Source organism: Melampsora larici-populina (assembly GCF_000204055.1).
Source record: "Melampsora larici-populina 98AG31 unplaced genomic scaffold MELLAscaffold_13, whole genome shotgun sequence".
In the NCBI taxonomy this organism is placed as follows: domain Eukaryota; kingdom Fungi; phylum Basidiomycota; class Pucciniomycetes; order Pucciniales; family Melampsoraceae; genus Melampsora; species Melampsora laricis-populina.
Genome location: NW_006768777.1, coordinates 192,387 through 216,405, shown reverse-complemented (window position 1 = coordinate 216,405; position 24,019 = coordinate 192,387). Strand labels below are relative to the sequence as shown.

The following is a 24,019-nucleotide window of genomic DNA, read 5'->3' as shown; positions in this document are numbered from 1 at the left end:
ATATCATATGATGGGCCAATCTGTAGGATTGATTGCTCTTTTGCTTGGAATTTGGATAAAAGGAAAGGTCATAACTTTACGTCAATTACCAGGAGTTGGAGTATGATTATGTGAAGTGGGACAAGACTTGTCAAAGGAAAGACAACAAGGTAACTTGCTTTTTGATACACAAGACAAAAGCAACACATTTGAATTGTGTAGATCAACAATGCATGGGACAGGGGCTCAGATACTATAAAGGAAGTGTAGCATTGTGAGTCATTGATGCCGTGTTGACGTTATTGGAGTGCCAGGCAAGACTTAAGAAATCTTTTGTGTAATAACATTAATATCATACAATACACCAGGCATGGAACAACAATAGTGGCCGGAGATTCAAAATTTCATTGGGCTTTAGAACTCAACTTTTCAATCATTTTAGGACCAAAAGTGAGTCAGTGTTGCTCCCTTATAAGAAGGTGAATAAAGCAAGTCTTCTGTTCCTTGGAACCAAAATATTCCCACACACAACTGTCTCAAATTTGTTCTCATCTCGAAATACTTTAAATTTTCAAAAATTATTCATATCACCTGCAAGTCAACTACTGAAAATGGTTTGGGTTCAGAGGAAGCTACATGTCACTGAGGTTCACTTTTGTATATGTCGCAGGGGTGGGATTTACAATGCAACCCGTCACCACTTTGTTCAGAGAGGAGGTAATGTAAGACCAATTATAATGCGGGTAGAACAATCCATAGACCAGTCAATTCCAAGCTGAAGTTATGTGATAGGGTCTGGGGTTGCAACTGTAGATACATGGTGCATGATTTAGCGGATTCCTGTCTTTGTTGCATTACGCGGGGAGTTGTCCTACTGGTACTATGAATATAAAAAAGTTACTGGTAGTTGAGTGTTGTCAAAGTGGACAAATAAGAGACTACTTATCAACATCACAAAGCAAAGACCATGGATTAAGTGGTATTGAGGAAGTGAAAAGTAAAATTATAGGACCTCAGTCATGCCAAACTCATCACCTAAAGACTAAGCCACATGAACATCGTATGCCTTGCAATTTGAATGGAATGTATTTGGCAGATAATGACCACAACTTGGCCAATGGTGACAATTTGCGTAGGTGAGTGTCTCTCTATGGCTGCTTTTGTCAGGTTCCACTTCCGTGTCCTTTCAGGCAAGCTGATTCAATCCGTTTTCTAAGCTTGGTGGTGACAGGATTGCGGGAATTTGTGAACTCGGTGGATGTCACCTCCCAGGAGCCTAACTATACTAAGTCACTGAAGCGTTTGATAATGGAAAACATGGAAGAAAATGATTGGGCGGAGGTTATCACTTTCTTCACTGACCTACAAGCTGGGTATGAAAGTTTCCCTAATTTGGTCCAGTTACACTGTGAAAATAATGTGTTTCTCCCCAGCGAAAAATGATTGCATTTTTGGAAAAATGATTGACAAAAAATTGTACCTGGAATTGTGGGCCCAGTTGTGGCCCAAAACGCTTGGAAAAAGATCTGGAGAGAGATACAACGCTCTTTGTCCTGCAACGTTTTTTTGGGGTTGCTTAAAGCCTCATACTTGGCATGAACCCAGCAAGCAATTTTTAATGTTTTTACCAGCTTTTTCCCTCTCAAAGAAGTCCAAAAAATCCGGAAAAATCAGGAGAGATCAGAAATCCCCTTTGTGATGTGTGGTGTTTTTTTTGGATTTTTTGATGCCTTTGTCTTGGATACATGCAGGTTAGAACATTAAAAGTCTGCCAAATAAAGTTCAAATGCATTTTGGTTCACAGGGGCATCAAAATTCCACACACTGTCTCCAAACCATGTACAGATGATCTTGCATCCTTTGGTGTGCTACAAAAATTTTTTTTGGTGGTTTTGGAGCCTTGTACATATGGCAGTAGCGTTTAAGTACCTAAAATTACACGCATGTGATGACTTGCATACTGAGCCAGAAAAATTCTGAAAAAAACGTTCAACAAAGGGGATATTGTCCTCCACTTGTAATTTTTTTTTCAGATTTTTCTTGGCAATATTGAAGGGTGAATTCAGTGCTTTGGTGCCGCATATTTATGTGTTGTTCCACAAAAATTTTGAACATCACCAAACTGAGTGCTAGAATTTTTTTACAATGACCAAAATCTCTCAACTGGAAGAAAATAGCACATTTTGCCTTACCAGATTTTTTCAGATTTTTTGGGCCAATATCAAGCAAGGCATTTTAAATGCTAGAATCAATCATTTTTCGCCATGGAAAAACACATTATTTTTGCAGTGTTAGTTAACACAGTTGGGTAATGCACACTTGGTGTAAAATTGTTATAGACAACTTGTTGTAGTTTTATTGCAAAACATGGGCCAAGCAAAAATCAAAATAGTACAATGTTGCTGGGTGTGGGGCAAGAGATGATTGAAATAGTAAATTGCTTGGTTGAAGGGTGTTGGGGTTGAGAATGGAGCTTAAACTATGTGAGCTATGGTCTTGAACATGTCTTGTGAAGTTACGCCTTGTTATGGTCTCTCCTGGGAAGCTAAAAATACATACATACATATGTTGAGTTGGAGATGCAAATAGTTAAATGAGGCTTCTTAGTTCTTTTGGATCTGGGCTTTCCAGAACTTATTGTAAAAACAGTCACCAGTACTTTCAAGAGCAGGGAAACAAGGTGCGGTTGTTTACTGGCTTGTTGTCACATTTCACCGTGGCGGGCATGCCCACATGTTCTCTAGTCTATTCAAATTGATGGTTTACCTCTTGCTCAGGAAGAGAATGTTTGTAAAGAAATCATCTAGTTGATGAACTTTCAAAGCTCCCAGTTGATTGACTCCAAGTGCCTGATAGCATTCAGTCTTGCTTCTGGCGTTCAAAGATTTTGAATCGCCCTTCAGTTACTTATCAAAGTCTTTTGAGATGTCTCCTGCTTCAATTTCTGTTTCGTGCAGTATCAATTGGTTCGAAGACATATATCACTCAGTTTGTAACATACACGTTATACTCCGAACACTGGTCTCTCAAAGCAACCAATATTTTAGTCTGATATCATCATCAAAAACCATCTTATTTGCCGCCTTGGGAAATGTGTGATCAGATGAAGAGTTGAATTCAGTATATCTGGACTCCGGTAGCTAACTTTTGGCTTCTTGCAAGGAAGATAAAGAGCCTTTCTGGTGTGTCTGATACTCTAGCAGTATCTATATATGCAAACAGTTTGCCAGTCTTCCTCTGTTTGAGGAATACTTGAGCAATACATGATGATTATCCCTGAGGCAGGAGTGATTTCAGTTGGAAGTGCTCTCCTCAATTGAACGGAAAAAAGACTATGAAAAGTCAAATATCATTTCATTTGAAAAGTTGAATCGAGGACCCTGCAATCAGGGCAAGATACAACTTTGGTGTAGCTCCAGTGGCAGGAGTTTACTTTCCACAAGATAAAAACGCTTTCTCGAGGGTATGATACTCTAGCTACGCACAGTGAATATCTTCAAATCTTCTGATTCCCAAAGACACTTGTAGATAGGGTATTTGTTTCAGTGGGTTGAGGAACTTTTGCAACGATTGACATCAGATCTTGTCACACAAAGATATTTCTCTCAAATCTCAGAGCGAGTCTAACTTACATCAAGGTTCACTGAGGCTCTCATCATTTTGGAAACCGGGTCAACTGGGCACGTTTTAGGAGTTTAGTAACAAACAATAACGAGTTATCAATAAAGCAGACCCAAAATGAATAACAAAAAACCAATACATGTATATTTTTTTCAGAAACGATTGACAGTTGAGAGAAGATAAAAACTGTTTTACAAAAAATGATAAAGACAAGGATTGTACGTGAAGAAGTTGATAAGGCAGTTTGAACAAGATATTCATCTAGAGAGAAATTGATTACAATTTTTATCATCCTGGTGCATTCCTTCACCACCAGGACCTACGGCGTAGTCATCTTGCTCTTCCATAAGTGAACGAGCAAAGACGGAAGGATCCGCTAATTCTCATGTCCAAAGATCATAGACATGGAGGAATAGAGAAAATGAGAGGATGTGAAATAGTCAAGATCAAACTATACATGATGAAGAAATGGAAAGAAATCAGTACACAACTCATAAGAATGAAAGGAAAGAAGTGCTCACCTCAATTCAATGGAACAAAGCCCAAAATGTTTTCATCTACATTCACCGCACAAAATTGAGCTGTGATTGAAATCGAGCAAAATCAAACAAATCAGTAAATGATCAAATGAGAAGAGGAAGGGAAAGACAAGGAGAAGGAGAAGGAGAAGGAGAAGGAGACATACATGGTGAAGAGAACAAAGCCCAAAATGTTTTCATCTACATTCACCGCACAAAATTGAGCTGTGATTGAAATCGAGCAAAATCAAACAAATCAGTAAATGATCAAATGAGAAGAGGAAGGGAAAGACAAGGAGAAGGAGAAGGAGAAGGAGAAGGAGACATACATGGTGAAGAGGTAGTGTCTGAGAGGTCGAATAGAACAAAGGGCCTCGATACTTCGACTTCAGATGATTCAGAGACCTCGAATAATTGAATCGGGGGTACATATTCTCTAAGACGAGGCTCATAGATAGTACGAAGAAAGTCGGGGTCCTGCATGGGAAAAGGTGGTGGTAAGTTGGTCAAAGGAGGTTCAGTAGGACGAGTAACGTTAATCAAAGGAGCCCATAAACAAGCGATAGGTGGAGAGATGGCAGGATAAAATCGATGGAGAGGAATGTCGAGATCTTGGTTACGAGAGCGACGATCCATCATCCAGGATAAGAAATCGATGAAGGAAGAGTAGAGAAAGTAGAAGAGAGGAAAGGTGAAGGTGGTAAAGATAATGTCGAAGACAAAGACGGTGAAGAAGTTGGTGACCGGATGAAGTTCGAGATGACCAAAGTTTAATAAGGCGGCGTGAAGACAGAAGGCAACGACCAAATAGAATGGAAAAGCGAGAAGACTATCACGAAAGGAAATCTTTTTAAACTGGGGAAGAGACATTTTTGAAATCGGAGAAGTTTGTTAAGTGAGATTGGAAGTGAAAGGTAAAGAAAAGTGAAAGGGGGATTGGAGGAATGGAATCGGAAGCTCGTGGTACGGATGATGAAGTGAAATTCGGATCGCTCTGAAAGATGAGCGGTATTTATATGGCTCAGATACTGAGTTGCCGGATCAGCTTCAACACGCGTCACGTGAGTCATTATTTTTGTTTGGATCATAAAGCTTATATACACGCAAAGAAATACATATGTACTGATTGACGCGAGCTGATCAGTCTGTGTCGGATAGAAAGATAATAATGTGATAAAGGTGATATAGTTGCCCCTTCTCTACCTCAATTGTTGATACCCACCTCCAGCTGGCGTCAATCCACTCTATGCATGAATTTTGATAATTCAAACTCTTTGAGTTCCAAGGTTGAAAAACACGCTTCCCTCAAGACCGAATGGATTATTTAACTAACGTGTCCATTCACTAATTTGGATCGTGGAGCTTTCATAATACTCCCATGACGATTGACCGAGCGTTCTAGTACTACCTGCCTCTATCTGCAGCTGGGACCTTTTTTCTGGTGAATCTTTCAAGGGAAGACATGCAAAGAGATATTTCTCTCTCAATCTTCAAACTCAACTCGTGTTCCGATCATCAAAATCATCTCCGATTCTCACAGGTCCGATAGCTTTTCATTGATTTCTCAAAGAGCTGAATAAATGTCAGGTAGCTAGGCTAAAAATCTATTTTGCTTCTCATTTTTCAATGCTCCTCTTTCATATCGTAGATCGCGCTTCATTCAGCTTCATATCCACAAGGAGATTCACTGAATAGTTCAAAATCCGAAGATTACGCCAAAAGCACCATACCTTTTACTCCAGCAAAGCTTAAGCATCTCAGCAGTAAATGGTATACATCCGGGATCCGCAATGCTTGATCACTATAACTCTCTCTGTTTTTTTGATAAAACAAATGATGAAAAATCAACCATATAGGTGAGGAACTGTGCATGTGTCGCTCTTGGATCTGCCGACTTGGTCAGATGGCTGGCCCTCAAGTATTCCATGGTAACAAGTAGTTGGGATTGAAAGGGGCAAGGAGTCATTCATTAAAGTATAAAAATAATAGCCCTTGCTTCAACTGAAACTTATTCTTTACAATTGGTTTGTATATGATTATCGGTCAGACTTATCATTCAAGACCACATTACAAAAACAACAGGTGCGGAGGCAGGAGGGAATTTGCTTATATATATATATATATAAAGTTCATATCCAAGTTAACTTTCACAACACGATTAAATTCGCTACATTCACTATCCCCTCTTCTCAGCCAGAGAAGCTTTCCATTATTGATTGGAGTTGTCATATGCTTTTCATAACGGAGCGTTCCATCGTAACACTAAACAGCTAGGTAGGAATACCCGGAGATATTTGTTCAAGGTACAACTGTGTCGTATCTTCACCCCATCAGGAACCCATAAGAGATAATCTTATCTATAAGCACTGGAAAAGATTCAGAGGTCCTGAACATTAGATTTTTCCCCTGGGTTTCTGTCACGTAGCGAGTCTTCATATACCAATTGATTATTTTAGATGATTTTTTCTGACACGAGATGTTATTCATCAGATCTGTAAAATTACTCGACAAGAAATAAACTCAAAGCCTTTCTTGACAACTTAAGACTTTCTTTTCAAACTTCTTGGCTTTAGTAGTCTGATATTGCCTTTTGGAGAACAAGATGGTAAAGTTTTAAAACCTTAGTCTTAGTTTGAAGGTCTACATTGAACAAAAACTGGGAAAAACATTTATGTCTTAAAAGAGTTTCCCATTATTTTTGGAGAAATTTACGATTTGTGGGATCTTCTGAGGTTCTGAGTCGGAGTTTCTTGTGGCATTTCTGGTGGTGCAAAATCTGTTTATATGCTCAAAGCTAATCAACTGCAATGGATCGATTTGATCTCAGAGTCCAGTCCTGTATTTTGTATTTATACCAAACTTCCAAACTGAGACTGGAGGAGGAAGTTCTAAATTGTGTATGTCTTAAACATCATGGGATCTTTTGAGTTTCTGAGTGGGAGTTTCTTGTGGCAGTTTTGGTGGTGTAAATAAGCGTTTATATCCTCAAAGCTAGTCAATTTCAATGTATCGATTTGATCTCAGAGTCCAGTCCGGTACAGTCAACTCCCTCTAATTACATACAGTTTGGCGGGTGGTTTTCTCATGCACTTAAAGGAATATGCACTTATAGAGCACTCTTCAGTGTACTGAATACGATGTTGATGAAGTCGTATGATTTCTACAGGCAGCTCAGCGAGTCTAGTAACAAAAATTGACTTTTGTTGATCAGACTCACGTCGAGTCATGATAATTGAGATCACTGTGATCTTCTCATCTCAAGAACTCCAAAAAGAAGGCAAGATATTTCAAAGCTTCAAGATCTGCCTTGATCCGGAATGGTCATATATTGTATTTTAGCACAGCTCAGTTATGCATCAAAGAAGTATAAGTCTCGTGGGATTAACAATCCTAGTGATCATTGCTTGTAAGGAATTGTTCGGTTTGAAGTGGCTGGTTTGTGAGTTTCGACTGGAATATCTCGCACTGAGTCTCTCGTTCTCCGAGATATCTGCATTATATCCGATTCACAGATGATTGAAGAGCCCTACGCTAGATGAGTAGGACAATGATTTGTTTGTTGCCCTCTCTCATCGACAAGGTATACACGAGTCTAAGAGGAAGTAAAGGATTTTCCGCCCAGATTTCCGATCACACGGAGTCCAAATTCTGTTTGCTATTATCTCGGAGCTTTCTTCTTATTGATGCGTATTCAGGCGTAGTTATGATTTATCACACGGAAACAATCCAATATGCGATCAAGAGTAGTACGAATGAATCAAAAGTTGATTGATAGCCTTAAGCTGAACCTCACAGCTCTTTATTGAAATCCTTCCATCTTCTCTTGGGATGCGTTAGACATACGTCATTGAAGATGGGTAATGATTTGTTTTGTTATTAAAACTGCATGGATTGAGGCTACTTGAGATGATATGGATTGTTTATAAGAGATGTAATAAGGGGTTCGTTAAACTTGAGAAGTAATCCTGAATCTAAAATACCAAAAGGGTGAATGGATCCAGATGAATGTTAAAATTTGAATGTTTGTTTAAGTAAGTAGTACTTAAAGCTTTTGATGACCATTCAAAAGAAATACCAGCTCAGCAGATTATCATTCAGTAGACTACATAGCACTTCATCAACCAACCAATCAATCAAGTAAGATGCCAAAATCAAATCAAACCACCAATTCACTCAAACCTGGTTTCTCAACTGGTGGTTCATTTCAAGCTTGTAAGTCGATATCCTCGTTCAACTCATCGTCCCATAATATACTGACCCAATCTCTTTCATGGGGAGCTTAGTGGCAGTCGAATCAATCGAATCAGATTCAGAAACTGATTCACAAACCACTCCGATCATTCCATCACATCAAACACCTACTGCCATCTCAACTTCCAATAAAAAGGGACGCGCCAAACAACCCTGCTCGTGATCGAGCTCGTAAATCGGCTGGTACTTCTACTTTATCTGGTCCAACTGAACTTTCAACTTCTCTTGTGACTTTAATCAATGGTACAACACTTCGATCAGGTAGAACTATCCTTACCCCCACGATTTCTGAAATTTCACCCCCTCCTACAAAACAATCGAATCACTTCATGAAGATCCAAAATCCGAACCAGTCGAACCACTTCGAACACCATCACCTCCACCTCCATTCCCACCACCAGAAATTCAAAGCCTTACGAGCTCTAGCTCAGTGAGTATGGTCAATATAGTTTATCTAGTTCTTCAAGTAGTACCGATCTAGATGATGAAGAAGACGATTACGAAGAAAGTGCGCCTTCAAGAGCAGGAGAAGGTCCAGAAGATTTAAAAGCACATCAATCAGAACGAGATTCGACTCTGGTAATTGATCAAGCTGAAAAATGGAATCAAATCTATGATCCAAACTCGGAAGAGACTCCCAAAACTCTTACGATGGCAATGCCAAGTACGATGCAACCTGAACAAAATCTCTCTCATAAACGTCAAAAAACATCCGAGTCATCTCTCTTGGCCACACCAACAGGTGTAGCAAATGTCGCACAATATAGAGCCGATCATAATCCCACAAAGAAATGGCAAGCAGTCTTGACTCGAGTAATTATGAAGTCTAGTCATGGTAGGAATCTTTGTAGGTGAGTACCCATCAATCAAACTATACGCCTCGTTTGGTTTTTTGAAAATGGTTAATATAATACTGATACGTGAAGATCTTTATGAAACTTGATAGGTCCAATAGCCATGGGACACGTCTATCTCATCGTCTTGGTCTTCATATGCCAATTCTCAGTATTTAGAGAAGTGACCAACTTATTTCAAGTAGGATATAAAGCCTAAGCCAAAAAACAGGCGATCATGTTGGCTAGTGGACATCGAATCAGTGCAGCTTCAATCGAACGTAAACGGATTAAAGATATCGATCATAACCGATGAATCAACGTGATGTCTTGGTAAGATTCAACCGATATCTTCCAATCTACTTCTCACATTCATCAATCTTTTATTCACATCATTGTGAAAACTTTTGTAGGTATTTCGTTTGTGCCGTGAATTATGTCTTATATGGAGAATCGATAATTTATTATTCCAAACACATCGTTTTCATTGATGCATATGTACTTATTTACCTACTTAAATCGATGGTTTACCTCTAACTCAGTATGAGAATGTTTGCAAAGAAATTATCCAGTTGATGAACTTTCAAAGCTCCCAATTGGTTGACTCCAAGTGCCTGATAGCATTCAGTCTCGCTTGTGGCGTTCAAAGACCTTGAATCGCTCCTCATTTAATCGCAGTCTTTTAAGATGCCTCCTGCTTCAATTCCTATTTCATGCAGTATCAACCGTCTCAAGTAAAGGTTCGAAGGCTTATATCAATTAGTTTGTAACCTACACGTTATACTCTGAACACTGATGTCTCAAAATGACCAATATTTTTGCTAAGACTGTATCTAACCCTAGATCAACAAGGCTGACTGGATCTTTGTCATTCTGACCTGCTTGAGGGTCTGAACTGGAAAGAAAAGGCTTGTTCCCGGGAAATTCCACAAGTACAGCCGCCTGCTCCTCAGCCTGCCATAAGGCGAGGTTCTTGGTATGGTTATTGGAGTTGTAATGTTTTCTGCATGGATGAAATTTTCATGGCCGATCTAGCAGGACAAGCCCAACAAATGAAAGACAGTTTGCCATTTTTTGACCAGTGAATTTAAAGAAACCCCTCAAGATTTATTTTGATTAGCCTACAATACTTTGTGGAAAATTTGGATATCTTCACATTATTTGTTTGAAATCTTAAGAGCCTACATTCATAGGAAGCAAAATGACAGAAGTCAAGAGGACTCAAGTGCTTGATCACTCTGACTTGTTGATATTTGTGACTAGCTTGTATAACTTATGTTGACAATGAAGTGGGCTAGAAAAGTATGCCTCCATGATGGCTATGACAGGCTTTTGAAAACTATGAGGCCAAAAGCAATTTTTTTTTACAAATTATACCCTTAATTTGATGTTTATGACGGGTTTTTGAAGATTATGATGTTAAAAACAATAAAGAAAAATCGAAACCATGTTGAATGCTTTCGTAAAAATCACTACTTGCTCTTTCATCTGATTATAGCCCTTGCTCTGTGTAGAATAGACAACAATAAATCGAGATCTGGTATGTGTTTGTACCATTTCACCCGTTCAAACACTATCAGAATCTTTTAAAGGCAAGCTAGAATCATAGACAGCTTAACATTAGCTTGACTTGCCACCAAAACTTGTGCTCAAAGGTTCAACGAAGTTCTGACCTCGCATGCGTAGTTTTCTGATTCATCGGCGTGTGCATAGTGCAAAAGCTGTGCAAGATGAAGCCAACCTTCGCAAGCGCAGAATTTGGTCCTGGGTGAAATGTGTGACTTCAGAAGTTGTAATTTTCATACAATCTTTTGGCTGTGTCTTCGCAGTCTTTGGCTCGCAGGCTCAGCTGCCAAGGAAATTATGAAAAGCTTGCCATCTCTTGATATCGGAGGCTTTCATTCCATTTTTTGCATACATATGATTATTGAAGTGATTTTCCAACTTACCAACAATTCTTGAAATATATTTCAACGTTTATTAAGTAACCATGAAAGGATCGAATAGACTGATTCTGACTTGTACACATATCATGTTACAATGGTGGTATCTTCTTACCCCCGCATCTGCCGTTAACCCGTTTGACTTTGGAGAGGACCCAGGTTTGGTTGCCGTAGGTAAGTATCTGTCTTCTCAAGATTCAGGACCACTTTAACTAACGAGACAAAATCTGTGGCATAATTGGGATATCATTCGTAAATGTATACACAAAAGAGTATCATAAAGATTGGTATATCTCACCTGGCTCAACTCAACCAAGCTCAAAGGATCATCTTATAAAGTATCTAGATTTACCCCTAGACCATAGGAAGAATTCTGCGCCCTTCTTCCTCTGTCCTCCTTCAACTGAGCTTCCACCTAGTACGTCATATTTCCAAAAAGTCAAAACCATACCAGATAATGTAACTAATCAAACCGAAATACAGATACTCATGGTCTAGAATCCCTAAAGCTAATGAATAAAATGTTACAATCCAACATAGAATCTTGGCCAGAATACATTCAAGAAATTTTAAAGACAAATCCATCAAGAACTATTAAGAATTTTTGGGGATTCGTATTTGAAATTTCTGATTTGATGACCACACCAATTCTTCAAAAAACTTTTTTTATTTTACATAAAGAACAAGGAATATTTCAAGAGTTAGATAAAGAGGTATGGGGAAATGTTTTTCCAAGTCTACTTATCAGGTATGAAGATAAGATGATAGAACATACACCACGGGGCTGATGGCACGTGACACTCACGTGAGATTTGACTCTGCCATTGAAATACGTGCTGTCTACATTGTCATACCCGACATGAGTTACATGTGCCAGCCAGTCTGGCCTTCACCCAATCTGATCACCTTGCTACAACATGATAACTCACCTGATGAGCGGGTGAGTCGTGTCATATTGTGAGTCATCTCACATCATAACAAGGTGAGGTGGCTCACTCAATGAACAGCGTGGAAATCAAAACCTCTCAACAACTCTCTTTTTATACTCGAGATCTCTCCTTTACACTTATGCTGGGTTCAGGCTGTTCTAGACAAATGAGGGGCAGCGTGTCAAGGATAACTTAGTTAGCGCGTCTTCTGGGTTCTCATCAAGTTAATTCAATTTCTTTATGAAGGATTTCTTAGTTATATTACATAAATTTTAAATTTGACAATCGGATCAATTACAAAACAAAGAGAAGAAAAAAATCAAAAAAGAAAAAGAAAAACAGGATATACTAACACCCAAGCTAGAATCAGCAGCTAAGAGAATCAACTAAAATGAATGAATGAGTCAAAGAAATCCAAAAAATAACAACAGAGAATTAGGACGACTTACTAGTTGATGTCAGTTGGTGTATTAAACAGCGGATAATTAGGTCAATTTAAAACAACTTAGAAGTGAAAAGGTATCAAAGAAGGGGAGAAATAAAAGGTGGTGAACGCTTGTTAGACTGAAAGAAGGGAAGATTGATAAGAGAGAGAGAAGAACCTTACTTGGAGTGAGAAGGAAAGGGATCGATTTGGGTGGGAAGAAGGCTAAGAAACCTAGTGATACTACATAGGAAAAAAATATGGGAAGTTGTTTGGTGGATGAGAAAAATTAGAAGAAGAAAAAAGAAAGAAAAATACCTGCAACTAGAAAAATCGAATTTAAGAATTACATCAACATTTGGTTGAGAGGAGTCTAGAGTAAAGAAGCTAAGAGGTAGATGAGTCAACAAGAATAGAAGATTAGTTAGTATGTGAAACCCATTAGGAAGGAGAAGACAGATGAAAGAAGGAAACAGAAATGACTTACACATTGGGAATCGAGATCGAATTGAACTGTGACTTTGAGAACAACCCAAAAGAGGGAGAAGAATGAAATCAATCAGTAGAAGCTATCAGGATGAACGGGAAAGAAACAAGAAGATACTTCAAAATACTTTCTAAAAAACCAAATAATGAAAACTAGAAGACAAACCAGGCTCACAGGAAAAGGGATTGATTCAAGCTGATAGCACGAGTATCCTAGTTAGAATAAGAGCAAAAGAAGATTTCTTTTAGTGGGTGAGTTATTAGTTACAAGGAAAAGAAGCAAAAGATAAGAGAAAAAAAGGACTTACTTTGTTAAAGAGTCGAGTGTAGTGGTGTTGAAGTTATTTAATTTTAGTTGAAGTCGGGTGAAAAGGGTTGATGTCTCAATTTTTGATTTTTTTAAAGTCATCTATACATATAAGGCCAGTACCCGAGTGTGGGGGGCTCAGGGCCGGGCTGAGTACGGTTCCTGGGTTCAAACCCGGTTAAGTTCGTACCTTTTGTATTGTTTCAAAAAGATTGAGTGTGTGCTGATGGATGGGAGGTTGTGCTGAACATCCCAGCTCACATGCTGAGCACCTGGCTGATAGGCCAAGCTCACATGCATCAGCTCACCCGCTGATAGGCTGGTGCATCACATTGGCATAATGTGAGCTTGCTGCTCACAGCAAGCTCATGTGTAGAATGGGTGAGAAGCTTGGGTGAGGGCCACGTAGCCGCACTCACGCTGCTTTCACCTGCTCTACACAACCACTCGGCGTGATCATACCCAACTTACATTTCACGTGGTCCCAGTTCAAAGTTGCCCCGTGGTGTATTCGTTTACTTGAACATGAAGAGTAAGTTGAGATAATTAGAATCCAGACATACTATTCTCTATGTATGGTGTTAATCGTGTTTCATTTTCACTGGGTCTTATAGTAAGCCTAAAAAGGTCATGAATATCTTCACAAGAGATGAACAAGAAAAGTTAGGAGAATATGGAATCCGACTGGAGAAAACGTGGAGTCAAGATGATCAGGTAGAGCTCTATAAAGCATGGGGTTCACGTCAGTTCTCCATTCTTATGATCTTTGCCCATCAAAACGCTCAAAACTCACACCATCTGATTCTGAATGATAGATATGAGGTTGTACATGTCTGTGAAAGGTATTGTTAAGGGAATTCTTGAGTCTCAAGCAATTCAGATCATCTGGTTGTACAAAGACACATTCATGGCCTTGGACGAGATGGAAGTGATGGTCCAGAATTCATTGAGTAAGGAATACAAAGATCTCACCCAAGAACTGGTTACATCTATCAAATCATTAGATGAAGAGTGAGTCTCTTGAAATGAAGAATCTCCTCAAAGCTAAACAGTAGAGTTTTTTTTAGAGTTGATTGATTGAAAACTTTTTGGTTTTGTAGTTTCGATTCATTAGAGAAACTTTGCGATAGTCAAAGACAAATGAATTATGGGATTTACGATCCACTGAACGATGAATCGATTTCCGACGAAGTGGATGGGATAATCTTTTGGGTAAAACGTAAGTCATCATAAATAAATTGAAATTCTTGAATCCAGATCTGATCATACCTTTCAATCCCAATGTGACCAAAAAAACAGACATGCCATTCTATCTCGAAATGATTTCAACAGAAGAGACTCGCAAGTCTCAAAGCAATCTATCAATCTTAATTGAAGAAACTGATGAAAACCTCTTAGACTCTATCATGGAAGAATTCTTGATAACCTCAAAACGCTCAAACGATCAAAAGAATGTGATTTTCAGGTTCCTAGAGTTTGCTTTAACACAATCAGATGATGAAGATTTGAATTCAAACTTACGAGGAGCGCTGGGGGTGATGCTTAAAGAAGCTGAACAGGCTAGGCATGCCTAAGAAATCTGAATAATGGGGTACTATGTCTAATTTATGGTTAAACACAGTACATTTTATTTACTTTATAGCTAGGCATAGGCTAGATTTTACAATCGCATCTGTGAACTGACATGGATAGTATATTCCAATAAAGTACATTGTGCCAGTAGCACATTCACGCTCATTCTCTTTGTCTCCTTCTCACCTACCTTTCTTTTCTTTTCTTTTCATGTTATGAATCTTTGTCTATTTATCATCTGGAAGTCTTGCTCTGATATAAGCCAGTTTGTCAACAGATCATCTGGTTAAAGTTGGTAATCAAGTACTCAAATCAAAGCTTCTGAAGAATTTGTGTAAAAACTTGATGATCCTACTGGTCCAATAACTTTTTGACTGCCTCGGAATCCATCCAAAAACATGCCTGATTTCTATCAAACAATTTGAAACATAAAGTATGGTTTAAATTTCATTCAAACCCATCTGGTTTTGATGAATCTAATTTTCAGGATTTGTCCAAAGGAAAAAGACAAAAAGTATGGGTTAATTACGAGCTAAGACATGGGATTACACATGTAGATGTGACATATACACAGATCATTCAATTTTCAAGTCCAGCTGTATGTAATTTTGAAATGTGTACAAACTGAAAAAAGTTATGTAAAACCCACAAGGCAGCCTTAACCAAAATTAATTCAGACTCTAAGAAATCAACTTGACGAAAAAAAAGTTAACCACAAGACCAAGACCCAAACCACGTATTCAATTTCCAAGACTGATATTTAAAACTCAAAATTTGAAGATTCATTATTATGGGTGATCCATTCTTTCAATCAGATTCAGATCCCAACAAACGAAAAAGACCCAGAAGAACTCAATCGAAACCCAACCCGAAAACCTCAACCAAACCGAACCCCAAACCCGGCTCAAAACCAAACCGATCCACATCATTTAACGTAGATCAATCAAAGCAAAAACGGAAAAAGGTTATAGAAGATGACGTGATCGAATCAGAATCAGAAGGAAACCCATCAGATGATTTTGAACAAAATCATGATGATGGAATAGAAGAAGAAGAAGAAGAAGAGTTTGATGAAACACCGGCTCAGAAAAGGTTAAGATTAGCTCAAGATTATTTGAATGATCTTAAACAATCACAACTTCGTAAGACTCTTTTGGTTTATAAACTTAATCTTTTCTATTGATGTTGATTCTTGTTTTTTTTTGTTTTTTTGGTAGGTGAGGATGGAACGTTTGATGCTGCTGAAATTGATCAGGAAATTATTTCTTCTAGGTTACAACAAGATATTGTAAGTAGATTCATCTTTTATAAAAAAGAAAGAAATCAAACTATCCAAACCTTAACACGAAAACCCTCAACTTTAACTAATTTATTTTTTTGGATGATTATCCATAGGCAGAATCGAGTGGTAGGATTCATACTTTTTTAGGAGAAAGATTATCCAACAAATTAAACCCGATCACCGATTCATCATCATCAACAAGCACAAGCACAACAACAGGATCATATGAAGTATATAAAACTGGAAGAAATCATCATAGGTTACCTATCACCTGTATAAAATTAAGTAAAGATGGAAGCCGATTATTTGTAGCCGATAAACAAGGACAAATCATTCAATACGATAGTAGTTCGATTTGGAATACAAATTCAACCAGTTCAAATCCAATGATCCAAAAAAGATGTATAATGAAACCACATCTTCCTAAAAAACAAAGCGAGATTGAAAAGTTTAAGAAAAAACAAAGTTCTCAACATCATAAGACATTATCTAAGATTGAAGTAGGAGATCAAGATGGACATTTAGGTGAAGTTTTAACGATTGATGTTTCAGATGATGGGAAATTCTTGGCTAGTGCTGGTAAAGATAAGTTATTAGGGGTTTGGGATTTGACTGATTTGAAAGATAATGAAGGAAATATGAATGGAGCTTTTGGAGTTAGGAAATGGAAAGCTGGGATTCGAGGTCATAAAGATATCATTTCTGTAAGAGTCTTTTTCCGAAAAACAAGAGAGACAGAGAGATTTGAAAGCTAATGAATGAATTCTAATTTTGTTAGTCTATTTCATTTAGATCAGGTACATCTACACTTTATACAGCTTCATACGATCGAATGATCAAAGTCTATAATCTAGACAGTTTAACTTATTCAGAAACGCTGTTTGGACACCAAGATCAAATCCAATCGATCTCATCCTTGAATCAAGAAACCTTGGTTTCAGCGGGTGGACGAGATCGAACGTGTAGGTATTGGAAGATTCTAGATGAATCTCAATTAGTCTTTCGTGGTGGAGGAAATAGTAAATTGAGAGATTTGATTGATGGAGCTGGATTAGATCAAGATGAGGATGAAGATGAAGTGGATCTGGTTCAACAAAAGAAAAAGAAACTCGAAGATCAGTCTAGGTGTTTTGTTGAAGGATCTATTGATTGTGTTTGTATGATTGATGAAACAATGTTTTTAAGTGGAGGTGATAGTGGGTAAGTGAAACCGATAAGAAATTCTTTCCCCAAGCCTAAGACTGATTAGAAATTCTTCTCGATGAAATGTGTGTTTGTTTAGTTCGATCTCACTTTGGAGTACACATAAAAAGAAAGCAATCTTTACAGAATCATTAGCACATGGAACCGAAGAAGAAATTATCAATCAATCTACCCAAGAAAAGATTATTAAAGCAAGATGGATCACTTCGATTTCAAGTTTATCATTTAGTGATTTGTTTTGTTCAGGTTCTTGGGATGGAAATTTAAAGATTTGGAAACTAATCAAAGGTAAAGGAAAACATGAGATTAGAAAGTTTGAATTGATTAAATCTATTCCGATTGGAATTGGAATCATTAATAGTTTAGATTTCGTTTTTAAGAAATCAAAGGATACCAATGGGAATGGGAAAGAAGAAGTTGGAAAGTTGGGCATTGGGGTTGGGATTGGACAAGAACATAGGTTGGGTCGTTGGAAAAAGATTAAGGAAGCTAAGAATCATTGTTGTTTGGTGTTGATTGAAATCTGATCAATCAAATTGAAATACTATTGATGATCTCTTGACTTGGAATCTTTGTAAGAGTGATGATTCAGTTTTGGTGAGAGTTGGATGATTAAGATGATGAGTTGAATCATCTTGAATTGGATGGAGTGCTTATGTGATCATTTCAGTTCAATCAACTGAATCACTCATCCAGTTCGTATTCATCACGACTTGAAGTGGGTTTCCCAATTTTAAAATACACAATTGTAGATATATGCGCTATCTACTGTTCTCAACCATTGAACTTCATCAAATGGTCAAGAAGCAGCTTTTGATTAAATTCGATTTTCATACTTCAGTTTACCTTCTCATCACAACTCTTGCCTTGATTCATGTCATCTCATGATGGGTTTCGAGCGCGGTTTTCGAGTGGTCCGCTTGATGATTTCTTTTCTGAGTTTCTTACAAGGAGTGTTTAGGAACTCGTATCTTTCGTGATCTGTGACTCTGTTTCTTTCTTTGGGGTGGTTGTCAAGATCAACTTTGATGATGAGAATCGATTAAATTCAGGTTTAAGATCATGATGAAGATGATGAAAGTCGATTTGATTTAGATTACCGTAGTTAGTGAAACTCATCTTGGATCTGGTCAGAGTCTCTTATAAAAAGTGAGTCAGTTTCCAAAGCCAACATGGACTTTCATTCTTCTTTTGTTCTAGATTGTTTTTTTTGTTTTTTTTTTGTTGATGATTTGCTTATGATGATGGGAAGATTGGATGATAAAGAGAATGCTGAGATAGAAGCTCAACAGGTTAGTCCCCATTCATGTTGAATTGTATGTAAAGTGTGATGGATGAGTTTCGATTGAATTCTCATTTGGATCTTTTACATATTTACTTTGCCGTCATGATAAATACATAATCTCAGTTCTCACTTTTGAGCTTTAAAACCGACCGACATTCTTCAGAATCAGATCATCGTGGTCTTATATTCAGACGAGAAGGAGAACTAACATCACTTCAACATGAGATTCCATCAAATCAGATCTTACAATCAAAAGACCATCAAGTTCATCATCATATCAAATCAAGTCGTAGGTTGATCAGAAAGAAATTACCAACCAAACTTGATCTAAACTTGATCGAATCTGCAAACACTACAATTAGTTTATCACCACTCACCAATCAAGATCACAACTTGGCTTTAAACGATCAATCATTCACCATGGACATCACCTCTAGTAAATCCGACAAAAATGGTCCTGAATCCAACCGTCGAAGATCCATGTCAAATGTTAATGAACGCAATCCAACTCAATCCACTTCACTATTAACTTCTTCATCTGCTCAACTTCATTCTCATTTCAATCATCAATCTAATTACCGTCAAACTAGACATAATAGTATCAGTAACAGTTTACTACATCCTTCTAGTAATCTCAATCCTACTTATCATCTGACTAGCTCTAATTTAAATCAAAATAAGAATAGACCCAATCATCGATCCAATTCAGTCTCATCTGTGTCGACCAATTCTTCTACTTCTACTTTACCTACTACTCTCAATCAACACAATCGAAGAATGTCACCTTTGACTGAAAAAGCTGGTTTACCTAGTCCTTGCTTTGTTCATTCTCATTTAGATTCCAATTTCTGTGAGTCTCTCTTTTTGGCAATCTTGGTAGATTCGATTTGGATACTTATTCTGACCGTCTATATCTTCAATAATAGCTCTGCCTAATCATCAAGCACGTTCACCGCATCGAAAAGATTCACGATTCAGTAAACCATTCTCTTCGTCTTCAAATACTGTATCAGTACCTTCTATCAAACTTGAGGAACCAATCCCCCCCAAGCATCCACTACCCTCACCATCTGCTCATTCTTTATTATCTCCTAACACTCCACGCGCACACAATCGTCTCGAGTTAACAAATCATACAGCAGACCACGACGACGACGATGATGATGATGAAGACGACGACGATGAAGATGATGAAGGAGAACTGACAGAAGGGGAAGAGCATGAAAGCTTGACTCGTCAACTTGCTCAAACTGCCACTAGTGTAAGAGAGATGAGTAAAACTCTTGCTCGTGCTAGGATCAAGGGACATGTTCAATCAATCTTGATCATCACTAAAGCTAGAGATAATCATTTGATCAAGTTTAGTCTCTTTTCTTTCTTTCTTTGATTGCCCATCACACAGACTCATACCTAGTGTGTGCGTGTGTGTGTGTGTGATCAAACAGACTCACACGAGAATTAGCGATCTGGTTAATGGATGCCAAACCGTTTAGATCTGTATCACCTAATCATTCAGAACCTACTCAACTTGAACGAAAACCTTTGGTGGTCTATGTAGATTCACAATTAAAAAGATCTAAACGATTTGATTTAAATTCGATTAAAGTTCAATACCCTCATTTCTTTAATCCATTAAGATCTCGACATCCATTTCGTAAAAGGTTTTCTAGAGCTAATTCGGTATCTTCGAATTCAACCACTTCTTCTTCTGAAGATGTGAATCTTACTGCAGAAGAGGATGGAGGTCAATTAAGGTATTGGACAGCTGAGATGTGTAATAAATCACCTGAATTATTTGATTTTGTCATCACGGTAAGTGTTCTTGTTGAACAAATTTGAAAGTTTAGAGTTCATGAACTGATTATCATTTTGGGTTTCTTATTAGCTCGGTGGAGATGGGACTGTTTTATTTGCATCATGGTTATTTCAAAAAGTAGTACCTCCTATCATTCCATTCGCATTAGGATCATTAGGATTCTTAACGAATTTTGATTATTCACATTATCCTACAGTTTTAACTCAAGCTATGAGACATGGAGTTCGAGTGAATTTAAGAATGAGATTCAAATGTACAGTTTATAGAGCCAATGATCAAAATCGTAGAGCCATCAAGAGTGGTAAGACAGGACAAATCATGATGGAAAAGATTGGAAGAGATGGTTGGGAAGCATTAGAGAATGGAGATGAAAGGATGGAAAGATGTCAGAGAGGAATTTCAAAAATTTCGAATATGAATTTGAATGGAGATGAGAATGAAGATGAAGATGAAGATCAAAAAGAGAAGAAGAAGAAGACAAAGAAGGATAAACCGATCATGTGTTTTAGTACCAGACCTGAAGAAAGTTTTGAAGTGCTTAATGAACTTGTGGTGGATCGTGGACCTAGTCCTTATGTTAGCTTATTAGAATTATTTGGTGAGTCTTTTGATCTATCATTCAATTTTAAAATGTTATATATTTTAATTTGAAATTCTCGGTGGCTCTGGGTTGGTAGGTGATGATCATCATATGACGACAGTTCAAGCAGATGGTTTAACAGTCTCCACACCTACTGGTTCAACAGCTTACTCAGTTTAGTCACCTCTTTCTCTCTCTCTTTGTTCTCAAGTTGAATCCCTGATGAATGTTTGATTCAGTTATCGGCAGGTGGATCATTGGTTCATCCTGAAGTTCCGGCCTTATTGATCACACCTATTTGTCCTCATACATTGAGTTTTAGACCGATGTTGTTACCTGAAAGTATAGATTTAAGGATCTGTGTACCTTATAGTTCGAGATCAACTGCTTGGGCTTCTTTTGATGGTAGAGGTCGAATTGAATTAAGACGTGAGTATGATCATGGATTCCTATGGTACCAACACGATTAAACTAATGATTGATATTTGGATAATTTGTTTTGGGGGTGTGTGTGTGTCTTAGAGGGAGATCATATTAAAGTGACCGCATCAGCTTATCCATTTCCGACGGTTTGTGCTGATAATCAATCTACAGATTGGTTTCATGCGATTTCTAGAACCTTGAAATGGAATGAAAGAGAAAGACAAAAATCATTTGTGGTAGTTGAAGAAGATGGTGAGGTGAGAGGAGAGAAGAGTAGGCTTCAGAAAGGAAAGAAGGGGATGGAACCTGTTGGAAGTAAGAAGGTGGTTCTTCAAGGAAAAGGAAAGGAGCAAGTGGAGGAGTCAGAGGAAGAAGAAGAAGAGGATGAAGAGGAGGAGGAGGAAGAAGAAGAGTATGATATAGATGATTTGAATTCAGAGATTGAAAGTGCTTGTAAGATTACTTCTAATAACTCGTCTACTACTACATCACCCCAACCCAACCAATCACAACATCCTAGAATCAATCATCATCCATGTTCTTCAACAACATCAACAACAGTATCAGCATCAGGATCATCATCATCCAAAGCCGAATTCATGTTGAAGAGTGGAGGAACCAAAGGGTTGAAAGAAGTGATTCAAAACCAACAAGGTTTGATTAGAAGATTAAGTGATGTGAAGGTGAAGATGAAAGTAAAGGAAAATAAACGAGAGATGATGATGAATAGACCGGATGGATCATCATCGAGAAGTCATGATGATGGGTTTGGAAAGAAGATGGGGATGAGAGAAACGGAGATGGTGGGAGTTAAAACTTTTGCGGTTTGGGGACATGATCAAAGTTCGGATGCTTCGATGAGTGATAATGAATTGAATGAATGAAAAACTTTAATTTTTTTGATGATTGGAAAGTATAGGATTTGAGAGGATTTGTTTGATTTTTTTTGGTTTTCAATTGGTTTGAATTTGTTGTTTTTTGATTTTTTTGTTTGGGTTTGGTTAAGATAGAAAGAAAGGTGATTCTTTTTGAGAGAAAGAGAGAGAGAAGAAGGAGAGGGAGTAGGAGTAGGAGTAGGAGTAGGAGTAGGAGTAGGAGTAGGAGTAGGAGTAGGAGTAGGAGTAGGAATGAATGAATTTAATTTTGTAAAGAACAAATGATTTTTTGTTGGTTTCTATATAATTAATTATTATATGATTATATATATATATATATATATATAGAATTGAAATCTTATATGTATGTGGATTGTGAAAAACAAAAAACAAAAAAGTAGTCAATGAAGAGGCAAGTTTTGTAAAATGTTTTTGAATGATTGGTCATGATGACATTGATGGAAATGTGTGATTGGTTTTGGTTCTATGGGTTTTTTTTTCATGAAAATCATTCCAGTTTTTTATGATTAGTCTTTTTTTCAATAAATTTTAAAAGCATATATTTTAACTATGTATATGAATAAGTCAATTATTTGAGAATTTTTGGGTTTGAGGTTTTATTATATATTCTACAATGAGTATGTAGGTGGAAGTCATATATGGGTAAAGTATACTGGAAATTTGATCAGTTTACTTTTAGAAAACTTGTTTGATCGTGTGACAAATGTGAAATACTGAGGTGTGAAAGAATTCTAGTTAAAGGATTGAAGCTTTTGAAGTTTTTTTTTGCTGGAAGGCGATAATTGCTCAGGTTCAACTTGAAATTCAAGCCAGTTTTGGTTTGTTTTGTAAATATGTACACCTCCTGGATGAGAAGTCTTTCTGTTCAACGTAGCAAGAGAAAATTATGTTACCCATTTCCTTGGAATGAATGAGTTAGCTTGCTTTTGGATTCGTATTTTGAACTTTTAAGTAGTTCTATTAATGATAAACATTAACAACCGAAAGATGTTGCTGCTGGTTTTGCTCAATTCGATATCCAAAACTAACAACCTTTACATTGTTAATGCGAGTCAAGCTTATTATCTATGTGAGCTTATCCATACATTACGACGGATAGTCTTTTTTCCTTTTGTACGGCTGACTGCGAATACGAGCAGTGCTGCTGGCTATAAGCTTGAGTTATCGTTTGCTTTTGCTTTTGCTTCAAGTACTTTGCTTTTATATTTTTCCCAGCAATTTTTGTTGGCCTCAATGGCGAGATTCTCAGCGATTCATAATTCTCTTGTCTCAGCACAAAATGTCGACTGTCTGGATGAGCTTTAAATCACTTTATTATCTTGATGTCGCATGTCTTGAAATAATGATAAATTTCAAAAGCCTCTAGAAATGAAGCTGAAGACTGCAAACAAACAGCCGGTAGATGAAGCAATAGCACGACTTGAGCTTGCTTTTTCGTTTTCTTTCGTCTATAGTCACATCGCGAGGTGTTGGGATCAGCTTGGGCTTGAATCAATGGGTATAAAAAGACGACAAGATGACGGTGAGATTTGTTCTCCAGACAAGTCTTGTCCCAGCGCAATCTCCATCACGTTCACAACGTTCAACGCTCATAACGCAAATCCAAAGCAGAAACCTCAAGATAAATCTACCTGCAAACCTTTTTACGCTCTAAACACCCCTAATAACAAC

The 24,019-nt window shown here is 37.6% G+C and overlaps 5 protein-coding genes across 5 annotated transcripts; 4 read left to right on the top strand and 1 right to left on the bottom strand.

The window, feature by feature from the left end:
* Positions 1-4,153: 4,153 nt before the first annotated feature.
* MELLADRAFT_85149 (uncharacterized protein) lies at positions 4,154-4,757 on the bottom strand (the record flags this gene model as incomplete). Its single annotated transcript, XM_007408560.1, has 3 exons — positions 4,154-4,181; positions 4,286-4,343; positions 4,448-4,757. 3 exons carry the CDS (start codon positions 4,755-4,757, stop codon positions 4,154-4,156), a joined length of 396 nt encoding a protein of 131 aa, XP_007408622.1.
* A 4,263-nt stretch (positions 4,758-9,020) lies between these two features.
* Positions 9,021-9,422, top strand: MELLADRAFT_105307 (uncharacterized protein; the record flags this gene model as incomplete). The annotated part of the gene is made up of 2 exons (XM_007408799.1): positions 9,021-9,216; positions 9,316-9,422. 2 exons carry the CDS (start codon positions 9,021-9,023, stop codon positions 9,420-9,422), a joined length of 303 nt encoding a protein of 100 aa, XP_007408861.1.
* Positions 9,423-13,921: 4,499 nt separating this feature from the next.
* MELLADRAFT_105306 (uncharacterized protein) lies at positions 13,922-14,865 on the top strand (the record flags this gene model as incomplete). The annotated part of the gene is made up of 4 exons (XM_007408800.1): positions 13,922-14,033; positions 14,134-14,302; positions 14,392-14,510; positions 14,549-14,865. The coding sequence occupies 4 exons, from the start codon at positions 13,922-13,924 to the stop codon at positions 14,863-14,865; spliced, it is 717 nt and encodes a 238-aa protein (XP_007408862.1).
* Positions 14,866-15,653: 788 nt separating this feature from the next.
* On the top strand, positions 15,654-17,875 carry MELLADRAFT_85148 (uncharacterized protein; the record flags this gene model as incomplete). Its single annotated transcript, XM_007408801.1, has 5 exons — positions 15,654-16,005; positions 16,081-16,151; positions 16,259-16,849; positions 16,924-17,345; positions 17,428-17,875. The coding sequence occupies 5 exons, from the start codon at positions 15,654-15,656 to the stop codon at positions 17,873-17,875; spliced, it is 1,884 nt and encodes a 627-aa protein (XP_007408863.1).
* Positions 17,876-19,113: 1,238 nt separating this feature from the next.
* MELLADRAFT_35211 (uncharacterized protein) lies at positions 19,114-21,685 on the top strand (the record flags this gene model as incomplete). Its single annotated transcript, XM_007408802.1, has 9 exons — positions 19,114-19,483; positions 19,821-19,992; positions 20,079-20,287; positions 20,378-20,445; positions 20,519-20,750; positions 20,973-21,047; positions 21,127-21,203; positions 21,269-21,458; positions 21,552-21,685. Coding segments are annotated over 9 exons (1,527 nt in total), but the record flags the coding sequence as incomplete, so codon positions are not given.
* Between the last annotated feature and the right edge of the window lie 2,334 nt (positions 21,686-24,019).